General features: G+C 48.0%; 1 protein-coding gene across 1 annotated transcript in view; it reads left to right on the top strand.

Moving 5' to 3' along the window:
• Chat (choline O-acetyltransferase) overlaps positions 1-14,783 on the top strand; it is a 51,202-nt gene extending 36,419 nt beyond the window's left edge. The window contains exons 9-14 of the mRNA XM_032919318.1: positions 459-587; positions 3,223-3,345; positions 4,667-4,808; positions 4,945-5,007; positions 11,569-11,706; positions 13,993-14,783. Of these exons, the coding sequence (XP_032775209.1) occupies positions 459-587; positions 3,223-3,345; positions 4,667-4,808; positions 4,945-5,007; positions 11,569-11,706; positions 13,993-14,274 (877 nt within the window). The 3' untranslated portion in view covers positions 14,275-14,783. The remainder of the gene's footprint in view (positions 1-458; positions 588-3,222; positions 3,346-4,666; positions 4,809-4,944; positions 5,008-11,568; positions 11,707-13,992) is intronic.
• The last annotated feature ends 120 nt before the right edge of the window (positions 14,784-14,903 follow it).

Below are 14,903 nucleotides of genomic sequence, written 5' to 3'. Positions count from 1 at the left end.
GTCTCCTCCATCATGGGCTAGATCCCCAACTTCCATACTGCTAGGCTAAGCCCTGCTTGTCTATCCCTTAGCCGTGCCGCATTCCTTCCTGCTTTGCAGTTTTGCTCGCTCTCTTCTGGATGTAGGTCTCCAGTCTCTGGCATGACAGAGACACAAACCAGCCTTTGGAGACACAGCAGCTCAGCTTGCTCCCACGTTACCAACTCTCTCTTAAGGACAGCCCGAACATGGCTGAACACGGGGGACGAATGAAAATGAATGATACACACTAGAGTCAGGTGGAAGACGACGGGGTCCTGGCTCTGTCACAAATGCAGTTTGGTTTATCTGCTCGGCGGACGGCTCAGACACCCTACATTTCAGTGGCTGTGCGCAGCTAAGACGCTTGCACGAGAAAGCCATGCTGCCCACACCCCTTGGCTGCAGGGTCTCAGGAGGTTGTCCCTTTGCCTCTGCAGGATGACAAGCAACAAGAAGCTCCTCAGGGCTGACTCAGTGAGTGAGCTCCCTGCCCCCAGAAGGCTGAGGTGGAAATGTTCCCCAGAAACCCAGGGCCACCTCGCCTCCTCAGCAGAGAAACTTCAAAGGTAAGGGAACCCCTACACTCCCCCGCCCCCAATGGCTGCTGAAGCATTCTGGAAGATTCCAAAGGCCCCTGGGACTCTGCTCCCCTTTAGGCTCCGCCCATTCTCATCCCTCATGGAGAAGTAGTCAAACTAAAGAGGAGTTATGACTCTCAGGAAATAACCTTGCTCGAATGTCTACCATTTTCATAAAATGCAAACCTGAAGCTATTTTTTTCCCCCTGCAGGTTTCACCTGACTAAGCAGATTGAAGGTTAGGGATGGATTCCCTGCTTTGAGGGAGTCATAAACAACTACTTTGAATAGGTCATTTGAATCCGAGCTATTTCGATTTGCTTGAGTTTACACTCGCAGCTCAGCTCGACAAGGGGGCCTTTTGCCCAGGGGAGGAGCTGGCTCTGGCCGTAGTGGACAGAGGCAGAGGGCTGGATCTGCGCTGCTGTTGTAGTTCCCTGTGTGAGAATACCCATTCACTCGCTCCTCAAACTCAAAGAGCTCTATGGTGTGCGCGCCAGGTCTGTGGTAAAACACTGGGACCTCGTAAATGAATGGGCACGGGCTTTATCCTCCGTACTCTAATGCAAGAACATTTCAAATCATGTTCGAGCCACGAAATGCCCAAAACAAAGAGGCATGGAGACCCACCCGAGCCTGCAGATAGATAAGGGGTTAAACTCTGCCTGGACAGTGAGCGAGGAAATCAAAGGATGAGCAGCAGCTTGAGGGAGGAGCCAGGACAAAGGCTTCTTTAAACCTCTGAAGGCTCATAAAAGCCGGGCTGGTCTGGAGCCAGCAAACAAGAAGATGGTACATAAGAGAGAGAGGCTGAGCCATGCTGTGAAGAGCCTGCCCTGTCTTTGATGAGGAGCTCCTGGCTAGGGGTTGTTGGGGAGCCAGGGAGGAGTCTATGGAGGTAGCACAGGTGGGCGGGGCACAGCACAGGTGGGCGGGGCACAGCGTGGCCAGGCTGGGAAACCTAGCATGGAGAAGCTCCTCTCTTGGAGCTGCTGTGGAAGCAGCTGGCTTTAGTGAATGAGGAAGAGGTCTCTGGGTTTCCATGGAATGTTGTTGATGTCCTTGATGATGGAGGTCCACAGTGAGTGGGCTGCCAGAAGAGGGAGACAGAGGAAAACAGCCGAAGGGCCTGCTTATTCTCAGGGACCTGTGTGGTCCTTTACCCTGCAGCGTCTACCTAATGGGGCATGAGGTCGTACCTGGACCTACATGGTCCATGGGAGGTGATGGGCCAAGGTGAGCAGAGTCTGGAGAGGGGGGTTTCTGAGTGGCCATGGGGACAGAGAAATCTGCCCAAGGAGTCTGTCAAAAGGTAGGGGGTCGCTCCTGCCCCAAGCATCTGCATGACTCTTGGGAGCTCAGCTCATGTGAGGCAGAAGAACTCAGTTAAAGTGAGTGATGGGACAGCAGACGTAGCATCAAGTCCCAGGGACAGTGTTAGTGGGGGCAGGTTATTCCTCTAGGAGCTGTGCTCATACCTGGCTGAGTCAGTGACACACACCTTGCTGGGAATTCTCCTCTCTACCCCGTGGGCATCAGACCAGACCCCAAACTCATGTTAAGAGAGAATACTGGGGGTTGGGGATTTAGCTCAGTGGTAGAGCGCTTGCCCTAGCAAGCGCAAGGCCCTGGGATTCTGGTCCCCAGCTCCTGAAAAAAAAAGAAAAAGAAAAAAAAGAGAGAGAGAGAGAGAGAGAGAGAGAGAGAGAGAGAGAGAGAATACTGGCCAATACGGGGGTGGCACGGGCATTTCTGTGTGGACTGAAGGAAGCTTCCTGGTACTCTGTCATAATGAATGATAGGTACATCCTAGGAGGCATGCCCAAGTGAACTATCAGATGGGGTTCTTTAGAGTCTAGAAGCATCCTGGAGGGAGGTATGGCTTTCAGGGTGGGGGCAGAGGGTTAGAAGATAACCAAAGCCAGCCGCACAGAGATGTTACCATCCAAGCCAGGTTTCAAACAGGAATCGAAGTCTAGAAGCAGAAGGAAGATGTCACAAATGGGGAGCTTCCTGAGCTCTGGTCTAGGGGTTGAGGACTCATGGGGGCTGCCTGGCAGAGCTAAGGAGAATCGGGTAAGTTAGAAGTCACTGGATAAAACGGGGCTTCTGTTAACAATTAAAACAATGAGTGAGTGAAGCTCCAGTCCTCGCTTAAGCTACAGAGCACAGCAGAGACTGGATGACAGCCAGCTGTCCACAGGGACACTGGATCACACACAGTTTCTTCACAGGTCATATAAATGGTCCTTTCCATGCCTGCTTTGCAGGCAGCCAGCAGGCAGGGGTCTGTCTGTATGTGGATGGCGCTTTACTCTGCCCATGCAAATGTCTCATTTGCATGCTCCTCCCACCTTGCCACTGTAGCCAGGCCCACCTCACCCTAGAAGGGTCCCTGTGGGATGAGCTCATCTGCCTAGGCGAACCCAGTTCCAATGTTCCTTGTGCCACTTGCATAGGTGAGGGCACACCTCTGACACCCGAGGGCATTTCTGGATGATTAGGGCTATCTATCCACTTATCTTCTGGGCCTAGGACACAGACCAGGATCAGAAAGCATGGGTGGGTTCTGTGCTTTGGGAGTCTTATCTTGCATGCCGAGTATCTTCTTTCTCTTCCACAGAATAGTAAAGAATCTGGATTTCATTGTTTATAAGTTTGACAACTATGGAAAAACATTTATCAAGAAGCAGAAATACAGCCCCGACGGCTTCATCCAGGTGGCCCTCCAGCTGGCCTACTACAGGTGAGCGAGGGCAAGATAAGCTCGTGCCCAACTGGACTAGTGGATGGGATGCTTTAGAGTCTAGAAACATCTTGGAGGGGAGTATATGGCTTTCAGGGTGGGGTCAGAGGGCTGGGGGGTGATCAAAGCCAACTGCAAGGAGACGTTACCATCCAAGCTCGGTTTCAAATCGGAATCAAAATCCAGAAGCAGAAGGAAGGTGTCACAATTGGGGGGCTGCCTCAGCAGGTCCAGGGGTACTCTCTTGCAGAGCTAAGGAGAATCAGGTGGATTAGGAAGACCATGAACTTGTAGGGAGTGCTCTTTACCTGATTTCCTCTGCTCATCGAAGTCCCTGTGATGTGACCCACACCTCCCTGGTTTTCCTATCCTTGTTCAGGGGGTGGAAACAATGGGACCCTTCCCCCAAGTTAGTCCAGTCAAAGACCTGAGGATCCCTATTGATCTTTTCCTTTATTTCACCCACATATTCCCATATTGGTTCTCCAGCTGTCTCTTAAACCTGTTGTTTGCCCTCCCAACCACCACCCTCAGCTCCTAAGAAGCTACCAGCTGCTTGACCAGCTGCGGCATAGGCCCCAGAGATGGCTGCTCCTACTTGTCCTCTGCATAGTCCTGGCTTCATGATGAGTGGGCGTGGACATATGCAAATCAGATCCTACCACTTTGCTGCCCAGCACTCCTGGGGTCCACCCTTGAGCTTTGGGGCCATTCTGTAAACCTTTTGACCTCTAGAGCTTCGCTTTAGCTGCGAATCCGCCCTCTCACCAGTCACCTCCAACTGAAGGGCCACCTCTCAGAGGTCTGTCTGGAGACACTCTCTAACCAGAAGCAACCATCTTAGGCTCTGCTGTCACCCAGTTCTCTATCATCTTGAACTGACTGGCAAAAGTGCACCTCCTACAGAGGTGGATGTGAGGCCACAACTTGTTATGCGACACTGGGCTCTCATTAGTCTCAGTCCTATGGTTTTTCTTCTTCCTCATAGTCAACTCCATGGATGTTACTGGCTGATGGGAACTGGGGGCTCCTACAGATTGGGAGTGGTGTTTTGTTTTTGTTTTTAAACCAGTCGCCTCTTCATTTTATATCAACACGGTGTCCCCGGTGAATAAAAGTGTACATGGTTCCTCACATCAAAGACTTCCCGGCATTCATCTCTGGAATTCTCCTCTAGAATTCTATTAACATTAAAATGAAATACTGGGCCACGTCACGTCAGAGCTATGAAAATAAAGCCTGCTGGAGCTATTTCTCTTTCGGGATTTATGACTCCCTGAGAACAAATTACTGTTTGCCATCCATCTTTTATCTTGTTCAGGCTTTACCAGAGACTGGTGCCCACCTATGAGAGCGCATCCATCCGCCGCTTCCAGGAAGGTCGGGTGGACAACATCAGATCGGCCACTCCAGAGGCTCTGGCTTTTGTGCAAGCCATGACAGACAACAAGGCTGCCATGCCGGTAAACCCCGGCTCTGCCTTAAGGAGCCACAGGGAAGCCATTGAGGCCGCCATGGGCTGCCAGTGCACTTTGTTGCATGCACGGGGATTCCCTGCCTGCAGTGCCTTCTGTGCCCGACCCTCTCCTTTGTTCACAGGCTTCTGAGAAACTGCAGCTGCTGCAGACAGCCATGCGGGCCCAGACTGAGTACACAGTCATGGTGAGTGGCCATTCCTCACTAGCCCCAACAGCAAGGCTACCACTCCCTGATTTTTATTCATTTTTATTTTATTTATTTGTATGGCACTGGGACTGAATGCTAGGCAAGTGCTATAGCACTAAGCTGTAGGGCAAGTCCTCCTTTTTTTTAATCTTTTTATTTTGAAACAGAGTCTCATCAAGTTGCCCAGGCTGGCCTTGAATTTACTGTGTAGCCCTGGTTGGCCTTTAATATGTGATTCTCTTATCTCGGTCTCTCAAGTGGCCGGGATTGATTATAGGCTGATTCCCCTGGGCATGGTCTTTTTCTTATTTCTACATCACAGGCCCACACCCTTCCTGCCTTCCTTGGTTTCACACAGGACAGTAAGTGGTGTTTGAAACCTGTTGACATACCCTAATGATAATAATGGCTCACAATATGTATGGTACTTCATAATATTTATAGAAACCATCAAATTGGGGGAGGGCAGCCTGAAGAATATTGGTGGCTTGTTCCCTGGCACACTGGAAAGAAGTCAGAATTATTATCACCTGGGGCTGATTTCCCCTCTTGTTTTCTATATGTTCATTTATGCTGCCTGTGAACTGAAGGACTTTGCTGAAAATTAATAGTGAAATCAAAATTGTATGAGGACCATTTCTCTGGTTTGAGGGAATAATTTATTTTTTAATATTGCAAAGCTATTATTTGCATGCAAACAAGAGGGAACTTGAGCTGGTGATCAATGTGGTAATTACAGATCACTCAAATACAAGCAGGAAGATGACAAAAATCGATGAGAAAGATTGAGCAGGTCATTCTGTGTGTACTTGAAAGCAAATCCAACATATTTCTGGGTTTTAGAATTCATCGGTGAAGACTTTTCCTCTAACTCGGTCCCTGATTTATCTCGACAGCCATGTTTGTTCTGTTTAAACACTGTATTAGCCGGGCATGATAGCTTAGGTCTATACTCCAAGTACTCAGGAGCCCAAGGCAGGAGGATCACAAGTTCAAGGTTAATGTGGGATCTGAGTGAGACTTTGTCTCAAAAAGCTCTTAGTCAGCTTTTCTACTACTCTAGCAAACAACGGAGCCAATCAGCCAATCAGCACAGGGAAGGAAATAATGGAGTCAATCAACCAATCAGCACGGGGAAGCAAATAACAGAGACAGTCAGCCAATCAGCACAGAGAAAGAAATAGTGGAGCCAATCAGCCAATCACCACAGGGATGCAAATAAAGGAGACAATCAGCCAATCAGCACAGAGAAAGAAAAGCCTATTTTGGCTCACAGTTTCAGGGGCTACGGTTAGTGGCTTCCAGGGCGTTCAGGCTAATAGAAAGGCAGCATCATCAGCACTTTGTGTTAGGGATCATAATCAACCAAAATCATTCCTTTTTATGACAAAGAAATAAAAGGGGGAAAGAGGAAGAGGATCTGGGATGCCACGATCTACCTAACGGGCAGTAAATACCTTTATAGTAAAACTTTTCACTGGGCTCCACCTCTTAAAATTTCCACAACTTCCCAATGGTGCCAAGCCTTCAATGCATGAGTCTTTGAAGACATTTCAGATCCAAGCTCCAGTAAGTGCCTGCTCTGCTGTCAATGAATTTCCCCCTGCTTCACGCTAGGTTAAGTGCTATATATACAGGAAATAAATTTTGACATCCCTAAGCGCTATCAGTGCATACTTAACAAGGAGTCAGAGTAGAGGTGCTTCAAAGTTATGTCAAACCCACATGAAGAAGAGTCCTAGGAAGTTACAGAGAACATGGAGGCGCAAGCTTCTTCCTCTGCTTTGAAAAGCTGAGAGGACTTCCCAGAGGAAGCAGTCTTTAGTGTGAAGGATTAAGAAAGGGAAGGGAAGCCAAGGAGAGAGCATCGTGTTGTAAAGGGAAGAGTCTTGTGAATATGATATATCTGATAGGAAGAGCTCGGTGAGTGCAGTTTGCAAAGGACTGAGGAGCAGAAAAACTGGATTGAATGTTACTCCAGTGTGGGGCAGAAGAAGAACAAGCTGCATTAGGGGAGTGGCTTGCCAAGCAGACACTCATTGTATGATGCTGAAGAAAACTGTGGCTAGGCAGAGGCAAAGGGATGAAGAGGAACATGTGGGCTTCTGATTCAACATGACATGTTGAACACGAGAGTTGAATGTCCCTCTCTCTGAAATTCTCTAGAACAGAGGTGTTTTAAAACATATTCATATAAGAAGAGAATCAGAGAGAAGGGAACTAACAAAGGTTTGTTGATGAAAAGAAGAGCAGCTGGCAGCCGGCTTAGGACACGGACAAAGACGATGGACAACCCAGGGGCCTGAGGTGCAGTACCTCAGGGCAGCTCAGGCACCAGAGAAAAAGAGGATTGGCTGACGGTTTTGTCTGTTTAGCCTGCTGTAACAGAATCAGGTGTAGTGCATAATTTATAAAGAACTAAGATTTCCCACAATTTGGGGAGTCTGGGAGTCGAGGATGAAAGGATCAGCCAGTGAGGTCTCTCTCTGCTTGATATCTGCTTAGTTCCTGCTATTGAATCCTCGAGAGGAAGGACGTGTGATGCTCATGTGGCCAAGGTAGAAGGCAGGACGGCTGGAAGCCGTGTGTTCTCTCACGTAGGGGCCTTCACTTTCCAATGACTTGATTACGAATTAAAAGCAGAGCCTCTTAGTAAATGTTATTAACTAGTAACTTTTGAGATATGAATTTTTTTTTTTTTGTGGTTCCAAGTTCACCCCACGGCTAGGGTGTGGGAATGCTGCTGGGTAGACGAAATGCAGAGAAGCTAGACTGTATTTACCCCAGCCCGCCCACTGTAGGGTGTTGGGTTGAGGAAGCACCAATACAAGGCTTGAGGGGGACTGAAGTTCCCTGACTCCTGGGTGGGTGTCCAGGAAACTGCTCAGAGGAGTCGGAAGGGAGGGTTGGTGGTGCACTGGCCTATGATGAGGAGCCTGGGGTCAGGGATTCAAAACTCCTGGATATCCAGACTCCACTGATTCGTGGGGAGTTGGGAACAGAGTTGGGTCTGCAGGCTTAGAAGTCCAGGGCCAGGGGCATGGGGAACTCCAGTTTAGCTCATCAGAGATTGTCCTTGGCTTAGTTGTAATTGTCTGGGAGCGTGGAGCGGCCTTCTGTGGGAGACTTAGATAGTGTGGCTCTGTAGATGAAGGCCTCTGCCACGTTCCCCATGGCAGTTCTTGATGAAAAAGAGTCCATGCTTATCCATACCGTTCATTCACTGTTCATTGTGAAAAATGGGTGCATACCACCTCCTCAGGGTGGTCCCAAGATTAAATACCTTTTACAGGAAGGAATGTCTGGGAAGGGAATCTTATTGCCTTACCCTCAGGGCTGCTAGATACCTCATTAGCATGGAGAACTCTATTCTGATGTGGGAAGTGTGGCCACATATTCTGGGCCAGGAATCTGGCAGGGAGATGCCTACTGTCTTAGGTAGGTGCCTGGGTGCCAGGGCCTCTGAACTCACTCAACCTTACCAAGTTTCCTGGTATGTTTCACTGCCCCACAATTTTTCAAAAAATTTTGTTCTCTAAATAAGAAAAAAAATTCTAAAAATAGTATCAAGAGATAAAGATAGCTCTAGGGTGCAGTATAGTACAAAATGTCAATGGAAGTATTGGAAGATAATATGAGGTAATCTACTTTAAACACCAACCAGAGGTGAACTATAAAGAAAGATAGGATGGCTTAGTTCAGGTGAGCAGTATCCCAAATAATAGTTTTTCAGAAAGAGAAATTGGAGAATAGACAACCAAATACTTCAAGAAAAATATCAAAAGCTATGGATAGTTCAATGATAGAGAACTTGTCTAGCAGGCATAGATCCCTAAGTACTATCCCCAGAACAAAATAAAACAAACTTCAGAACCACAGAAAATCCTTCTATATTGAGGGAATTCACCATCTCACATAATAGAAAATAGTCATACCAAGGAAATTTCATGATCCTATAGACATAAAGAAATCCTAAGTTTCTCAGAGGAAAAAGAAAGACAAAGTTCATAAAAATATAATTGATCTTTAGATAGCATAAGCAGAAGGTGTTTGATTGTGAGCAATGCCTTCAGATTCTAAGGGAAAATGATCTCCACCACCCCTTTCATACCTAGCTAAACTATCAGCAGATTTAAAGACAGAATAAAGACATTTTAAACAGAAGAGATTTCACTTTTTACTAACTGAATAGTCTTTCTTATAAAAATTGACAAAGGCTCCATATCTCCAAAGTATGAAAATGAAAGCTAAAATAAACAATCAAATAAATCACATAGAAGATTCAACACACAAACAAAAAAAGTAGAAAAAGGATGACACTGAACGGAGATTGTAAGTCAATAACTACTCAGTAGATTTAGAGAGCAATTAGTACATAAAGGAGGACTGAGTGAGAGGAGACTAAAATGAAGGCTGCATTTAAGAACTAATTAGAGGTAGATACACAGACAAACACAACTTCATGATTGTCAATTCAAGGGAGAACAACAAGTTTAATGAGAAAGAAAATCTATGTCTGGGAACATAGCTAAGTTGGTATCACTTGGCTAGCATTTTGTAAGTCCTGGGTTTCATCCTCAGTAGGAAAGAAAGAAAGGAAGGATGGGTGGAGGAATGGAGGAATGAAGGGAAGGAGAGAAATCTAATCATAATACCCTGAAGACCCAGCTGTGGGTGTCTACATGACATTCAATAAGCACTGTATGTTGTTCAAGCAAGAAGGAGTTGAAATAGGACTCTCTTGGGAAGACTGAAAGACAGAAGCAGGTAGAGGAAGCAGAAGCAGATGCTTGATTTCTTATATCAGGGAGTTTGTAAGTAAGCCTGGAAGATGCAGTCACAGCATTCTTAAGCATGGATTCAGAGCAATGAACACAATGTCAAAGGGAGAAGTTTCAAGGCCTCGCCCCTGTAGAGTGGGAAGCGGTGTTCTCAAGGTAACATCAGCCATTGGCTTCTTTGGGTTTTAAATTATAATCACTGTACTTTGGTAACAAATTTAAAGTTACAAACTTTCTTCTCTGGAGAAGCATCCTCTGAAGCGTCACCATGGGATCTTCTGTGTTACTCATGGTACCTTGACAAAAGCAACTGAATCAGGAGTGGGCAGTAGAGAGGAGAGATGGGAAGGCAGCTGGTACCTGGGACTAGTACCCAGTTAGCCACGAGAACAGGGGAAGAGACAGGGAACAAGGCAGCCTCCCAAGGTGCAAGAACGTATTTGACAGAGATTGTAGGGAGAGGAACCCCCGGTGGGAAGGCATGCTTGTCCAGGCCCCTCAAAGCTCCCTGCTCCTTGTACTCTGTACATTGTCGAGGGCTACTCACCACTGTAGACAACTGTTCATTTGACTTCCTCTGGTTATATCTGACTGTTAAGAGCTGGGCTGGGGGGCAGGTTGCTTACAGAGTATCTTCCTCTGTGGGCCTTTACCAATGAAAGAATAAATAGAGGTCAGCAGAGAAATGAAGCATGTCCACCACCGGAGAGGGCTCCTAATACCTCCTCTCTATCCCAGCAGGGCAAATAAGAGGCAAACTATGGTAGAGCATGCACTTAGCATGTGTAGGGCCCTCTGCTCCATCTCTAGCACCACCTTGCATAGATTAATTAAGAATAAAGTTAGCTCAAGCTTCATAACTTGTCTATTCAGACTATAATTAGATGCCGTCAGGGAGAAGCGTCGACATCATCTTTATGCATTTATTCTCAGCTGAAGGAGAATGGCTGTCAGATGCTAATACGTGCCTTGTAAACCCAAGTGAAGTTCACTGGGAAAGGGGGATTTCCTCCTAGGAGTGGCTGTAATGGCTAAATGGCCACCATACATAACAGACCCCCAAAGTCTTAATTACTCTGATGGTAATAAGGTTCATTCTGTAGGCTAGGAGCAGTGCCTACTCCCTTACCCTCCACCCCCCACTCCTCCCTCCCTCCACCTCCCCCCACTCCCCATCTTCCCAGTCTCCAGCTTCCTCAATTGCTCCATAAATCAGGTAATTGCAAAGGAAAACCAAACAAAAGAGTACAGACCCTATCCACCCAGCCTCTAGGGGGAGAGCCTTAGAAAAATGCCCTGATCTTGCTTCCAGTCCCAGAGTCCTCTCCACAGACTCTTCCTGGAGTTTTTCCTCTTCTCCCTCATCCACTGAAAAGTTTAACTGCCTTGGTGATTAAGAGATTAAGAAACAGAGACAGAGACAGACAGACAAACAGACACACAGACGCACAGACACAGACACACAGACACAGACACACACACAGACACACACACAGACACAGACACACACAGACAGACACAGACACACAGATAGACACACAGACACACAGACAGACACACAGACACAGACCACAGACACAGACAGACACACAGACAGACACAGACACAGAGTGCTAGAGTCCAGGAGCACTAGAGCAGATGCTCACACAGGTCATCTATCAAGAGCAGTTTAAGCAAGGAGTGACTGGGGTCACACTGGTCTTGAGGAGGAGACAAGAAGGGGAGGGGAGGTACAGAGGAAGGCAGGTCTCATTGCCTCTGTGTTCCTGACTCCCAGGCCATAACCGGCATGGCCATTGACAACCATCTTCTGGCACTGAGGGAGCTGGCCCGAGACCTGTGCAAAGAGCCACCTGAGATGTTCATGGATGAAACATACCTGATGAGCAACCGGTTTGTCCTCTCCACCAGCCAGGTACAGCCTCTGCATGTGTGGCCAGGGCCCAGGAGGCCCCATCACAAGGACATTAGTGACTTAGAACCAGGCTTTGTCTCTGCTTGTTATTTAACACACACACACACACACGCACACACACACACACACACACCACACACACACACGAACACACACACATGCACGCACATGTATGCATATGTTTGCAAGTATTTAATATGTATTATTTATGCAAAATAATTATACATACAGGATACAGTATACGCTCAAGTATCTGCATGCAATGGGTAACAGACCGATCAACCTAGTTGGCATGTGCACCTGTGTGAGGGCATCAGCTCCCCTGAAACTGAAGTTGCATGCAATGGTGAGCTGCCATGCAGGTGCTGGGACTTGAACTCAGAACCTCTGGAAGAGTAGCCAGTGCCCTTCACCACTGAGCCATCTCTCCAGCCCTTCTTTTTTTTTTTTCTTTTAACAAGCTTTATCTGTATTTTTGTGTGCATATGCATTTGTCTGTGTGCCAATGTCCGTGTGTGTGGTGTGTTTTCTGGTGCCCTCCAGAGACCATAAAAGAGTGTTGGATCCTCTGAAGCTAGAGTGACAGGCAGTTGTGAGCTAGCTGCCTGATCTCGGTGCTGGGAGTTGAACTTGGGTCCTCTGGAAGAGCAGCAAGCTCTTTCAACCACTGAGTCATTTCCCCGGCCCCGGGCTCTGCCTCTTGAGTTTGTCACCTTCAGTAGACTGATCTAAATGTTCAGGTCATTGATAGTCTCCCATCCTCTAAGTAGGAATGACCACAGGCTCCCTTAGCCAAGGAAGACAGCCTGGGAACTCATCCATCTGAGGGTTCTAACTATCACGCAGTACTGCCTTGCCATCCACTGCGTATGAGCGGGTATCCCACTGTAGAGACCCCTAGGATCTGAAGCCTAGCAGGCCTGGTTGGGGGTCCCTCAATTAGGTCATAGGGATTATGGTATTGAATGGCCAGGGCACCAATGGCAGAAAACCACTTATCAGCCCAACATGCCCCACCTGACGTTGTGACATACCACTGTATCAAAGGACCACAGCCACACAGACAGAATGACGTTCATTAGCAGAGTGCTGCAGGGGATGGGAGACGTGTAACCACAGCAGTATCCCGGAAGCTACCACATCTGCAAACCGCTGGACATGGGAGGTGAAGGAGGCTGACCAAGTGTCTGAGGATAAAAGCCCACTCAGTAATTTAATTTTGTCATTACAGCAGTGGGCTTGCAGACATGAATAAGCGAGACCAGAATACTACAACATAAATTCTTCGGGAAACCATCCATGGGCGTAGAGTGCTCTGGAATGGCTTCATGGCCTCCGGCCATTGCACGGCAAATTTATCTGACAATGCAGTGACTCTATTAGCAAGACTAATGGCTTGTTCTGCCCCATTAAAATGGCCAGTGCCATTTCGGAAGGCCTAAGAGCACAGCAGCAGAAACCTGTGGATTTAAAACAGACCCTGCCCCACACTACACTGGCTCAACAACCCTTACTGATCCCTAAATTCACCTAATAAAATGAATCTGGGGCATGAGCTCTTTATTGGTATCTTTCCCACTGAACAGTAACATTTATGGCTTGGATGCTTCCAGAGACACACTTTCTTGGTTTGCCATGCAGACCGAAAAGCCTTAGCCCTCTACATTCAGAGTGTCTTAGCCGATTACCTAAAATTCCAGGTGACAGCAGGATCGGAAGTGTCGGGTGCTGAGTAACTGTGCATGGGTGGGTGGGCCTTGGGGAGGAAATCAGACCAGCCAGGCAGTACTGACAGTAATTAAGGATCTGGGGGAAATCAACAGAGGAGAAGGCCAGATTTCCTCCAGTTCATAAATTACTCCCCGTGGGAAGCCATCTAATGGTTGGGTGCCACCAGGGTGCCATTTAGTAAATTAGCCTGATTGCCACAGTGCCTCAAATGGCCCCTAGATGAAGGAAAACTGTGACTCAGGCCAGAGCAGAAGTCACTGTGGGAGCTTTCGGTTCCGCACGCAGGGCCAAGTACACACTGGGGAGTGGGGGTGGCTTGGGGTCTCTCTCCCCCGACACCTTGCACCTTGAGTGCATCTTTATCTCGATAGCCATGTCCAATCATTCACGCCAACACGATTCAGTCTGGTCAATCAAGTCCACGACGAGGGGACTTGGACAGCAAGCAAATATGATGGTGGTCTCAAGATACAGGAAAGTCACCCACCACGCTCTAGCAGGTTCCAAGGTCGAATGCCACAGAATAGGTTGCTTCCAACCCATGCTCTTCTCCAGGTGCCCACAACCATGGAGATGTTCTGCTGCTATGGCCCCGTGGTCCCCAATGGCTATGGAGCCTGCTACAACCCCCAGCCCGAGGCCATCACCTTCTGCATCTCCAGTTTTCACAGCTGCAAAGAGACGTCGTCTGTGGAGTTTTCGGAAGCTGTGGGAGCGAGCCTTGTTGACATGAGAGACCTCTGCAGTTCAAGGCAGCCTGCTGACAGCAAGCCACCAGCACCCAAGGAAAAAGCTAGGGGCCCAACCAAGCCAAGCGATCTTGACTCCAGCCACTAGCCCAGCCTCCTACAGAAGTCAGACCCTACTAAGCTCTGTTCCCATCCCCCACCCCAGCTTGCTGCTGCTCCCCCTAACCTTGGGGGCTCACATGAAGCTGGCATGTTAAGAGAGAGCCCCTCATTATATTTATCAAGGTGGCCTCTGGCCTTTACAACTGGAAATGAGACCCAGCCTGGTTTGGAAGCAACCTGGGTGAGCTGGGAGTTCCCGATGAGGTCCTCAGAAACGTAACCTTTACCCTTTTCCCAGCAACACCCAGTGGCACATGTGGTAGCTCTGCCCAGTGGAAGAACAGTCATCCCACCACATGTTATGGGCCCAAATAGGTCATGAAGGCAGAGGCTAGCTCTGGATCACTATCTGTGGCTGTCCCTCCACACACTCACCTGCACACGGACAGCCTGAGTGGGTTTAGAATACAGTGGCCGGCACCCGTAAAGATGTTTCTTCCTTTATCTTCCATAGCACAGACTTCCTGGAGTTCCGATAATCTCATCTAGCTATTCAGAGAGGGGGGGAGGGAAGGAAGGAAGGAAGGAAGGAAGGAAGGAAGGAAGGAAGGAAGGAAGATAGACCAGCAATTATCTTCATTTGATGGATAATGGAGCTGTCTCTGGCAAGACTGT

This window comes from Rattus rattus, chromosome 13 (assembly GCF_011064425.1).
Source record: "Rattus rattus isolate New Zealand chromosome 13, Rrattus_CSIRO_v1, whole genome shotgun sequence".
Classification (NCBI taxonomy): Eukaryota; Metazoa; Chordata; class Mammalia; order Rodentia; family Muridae; genus Rattus; species Rattus rattus.
The sequence above is the reverse complement of the archived record's forward strand: the minus strand, read 5'-3'. Positions and strand labels throughout refer to the sequence as shown.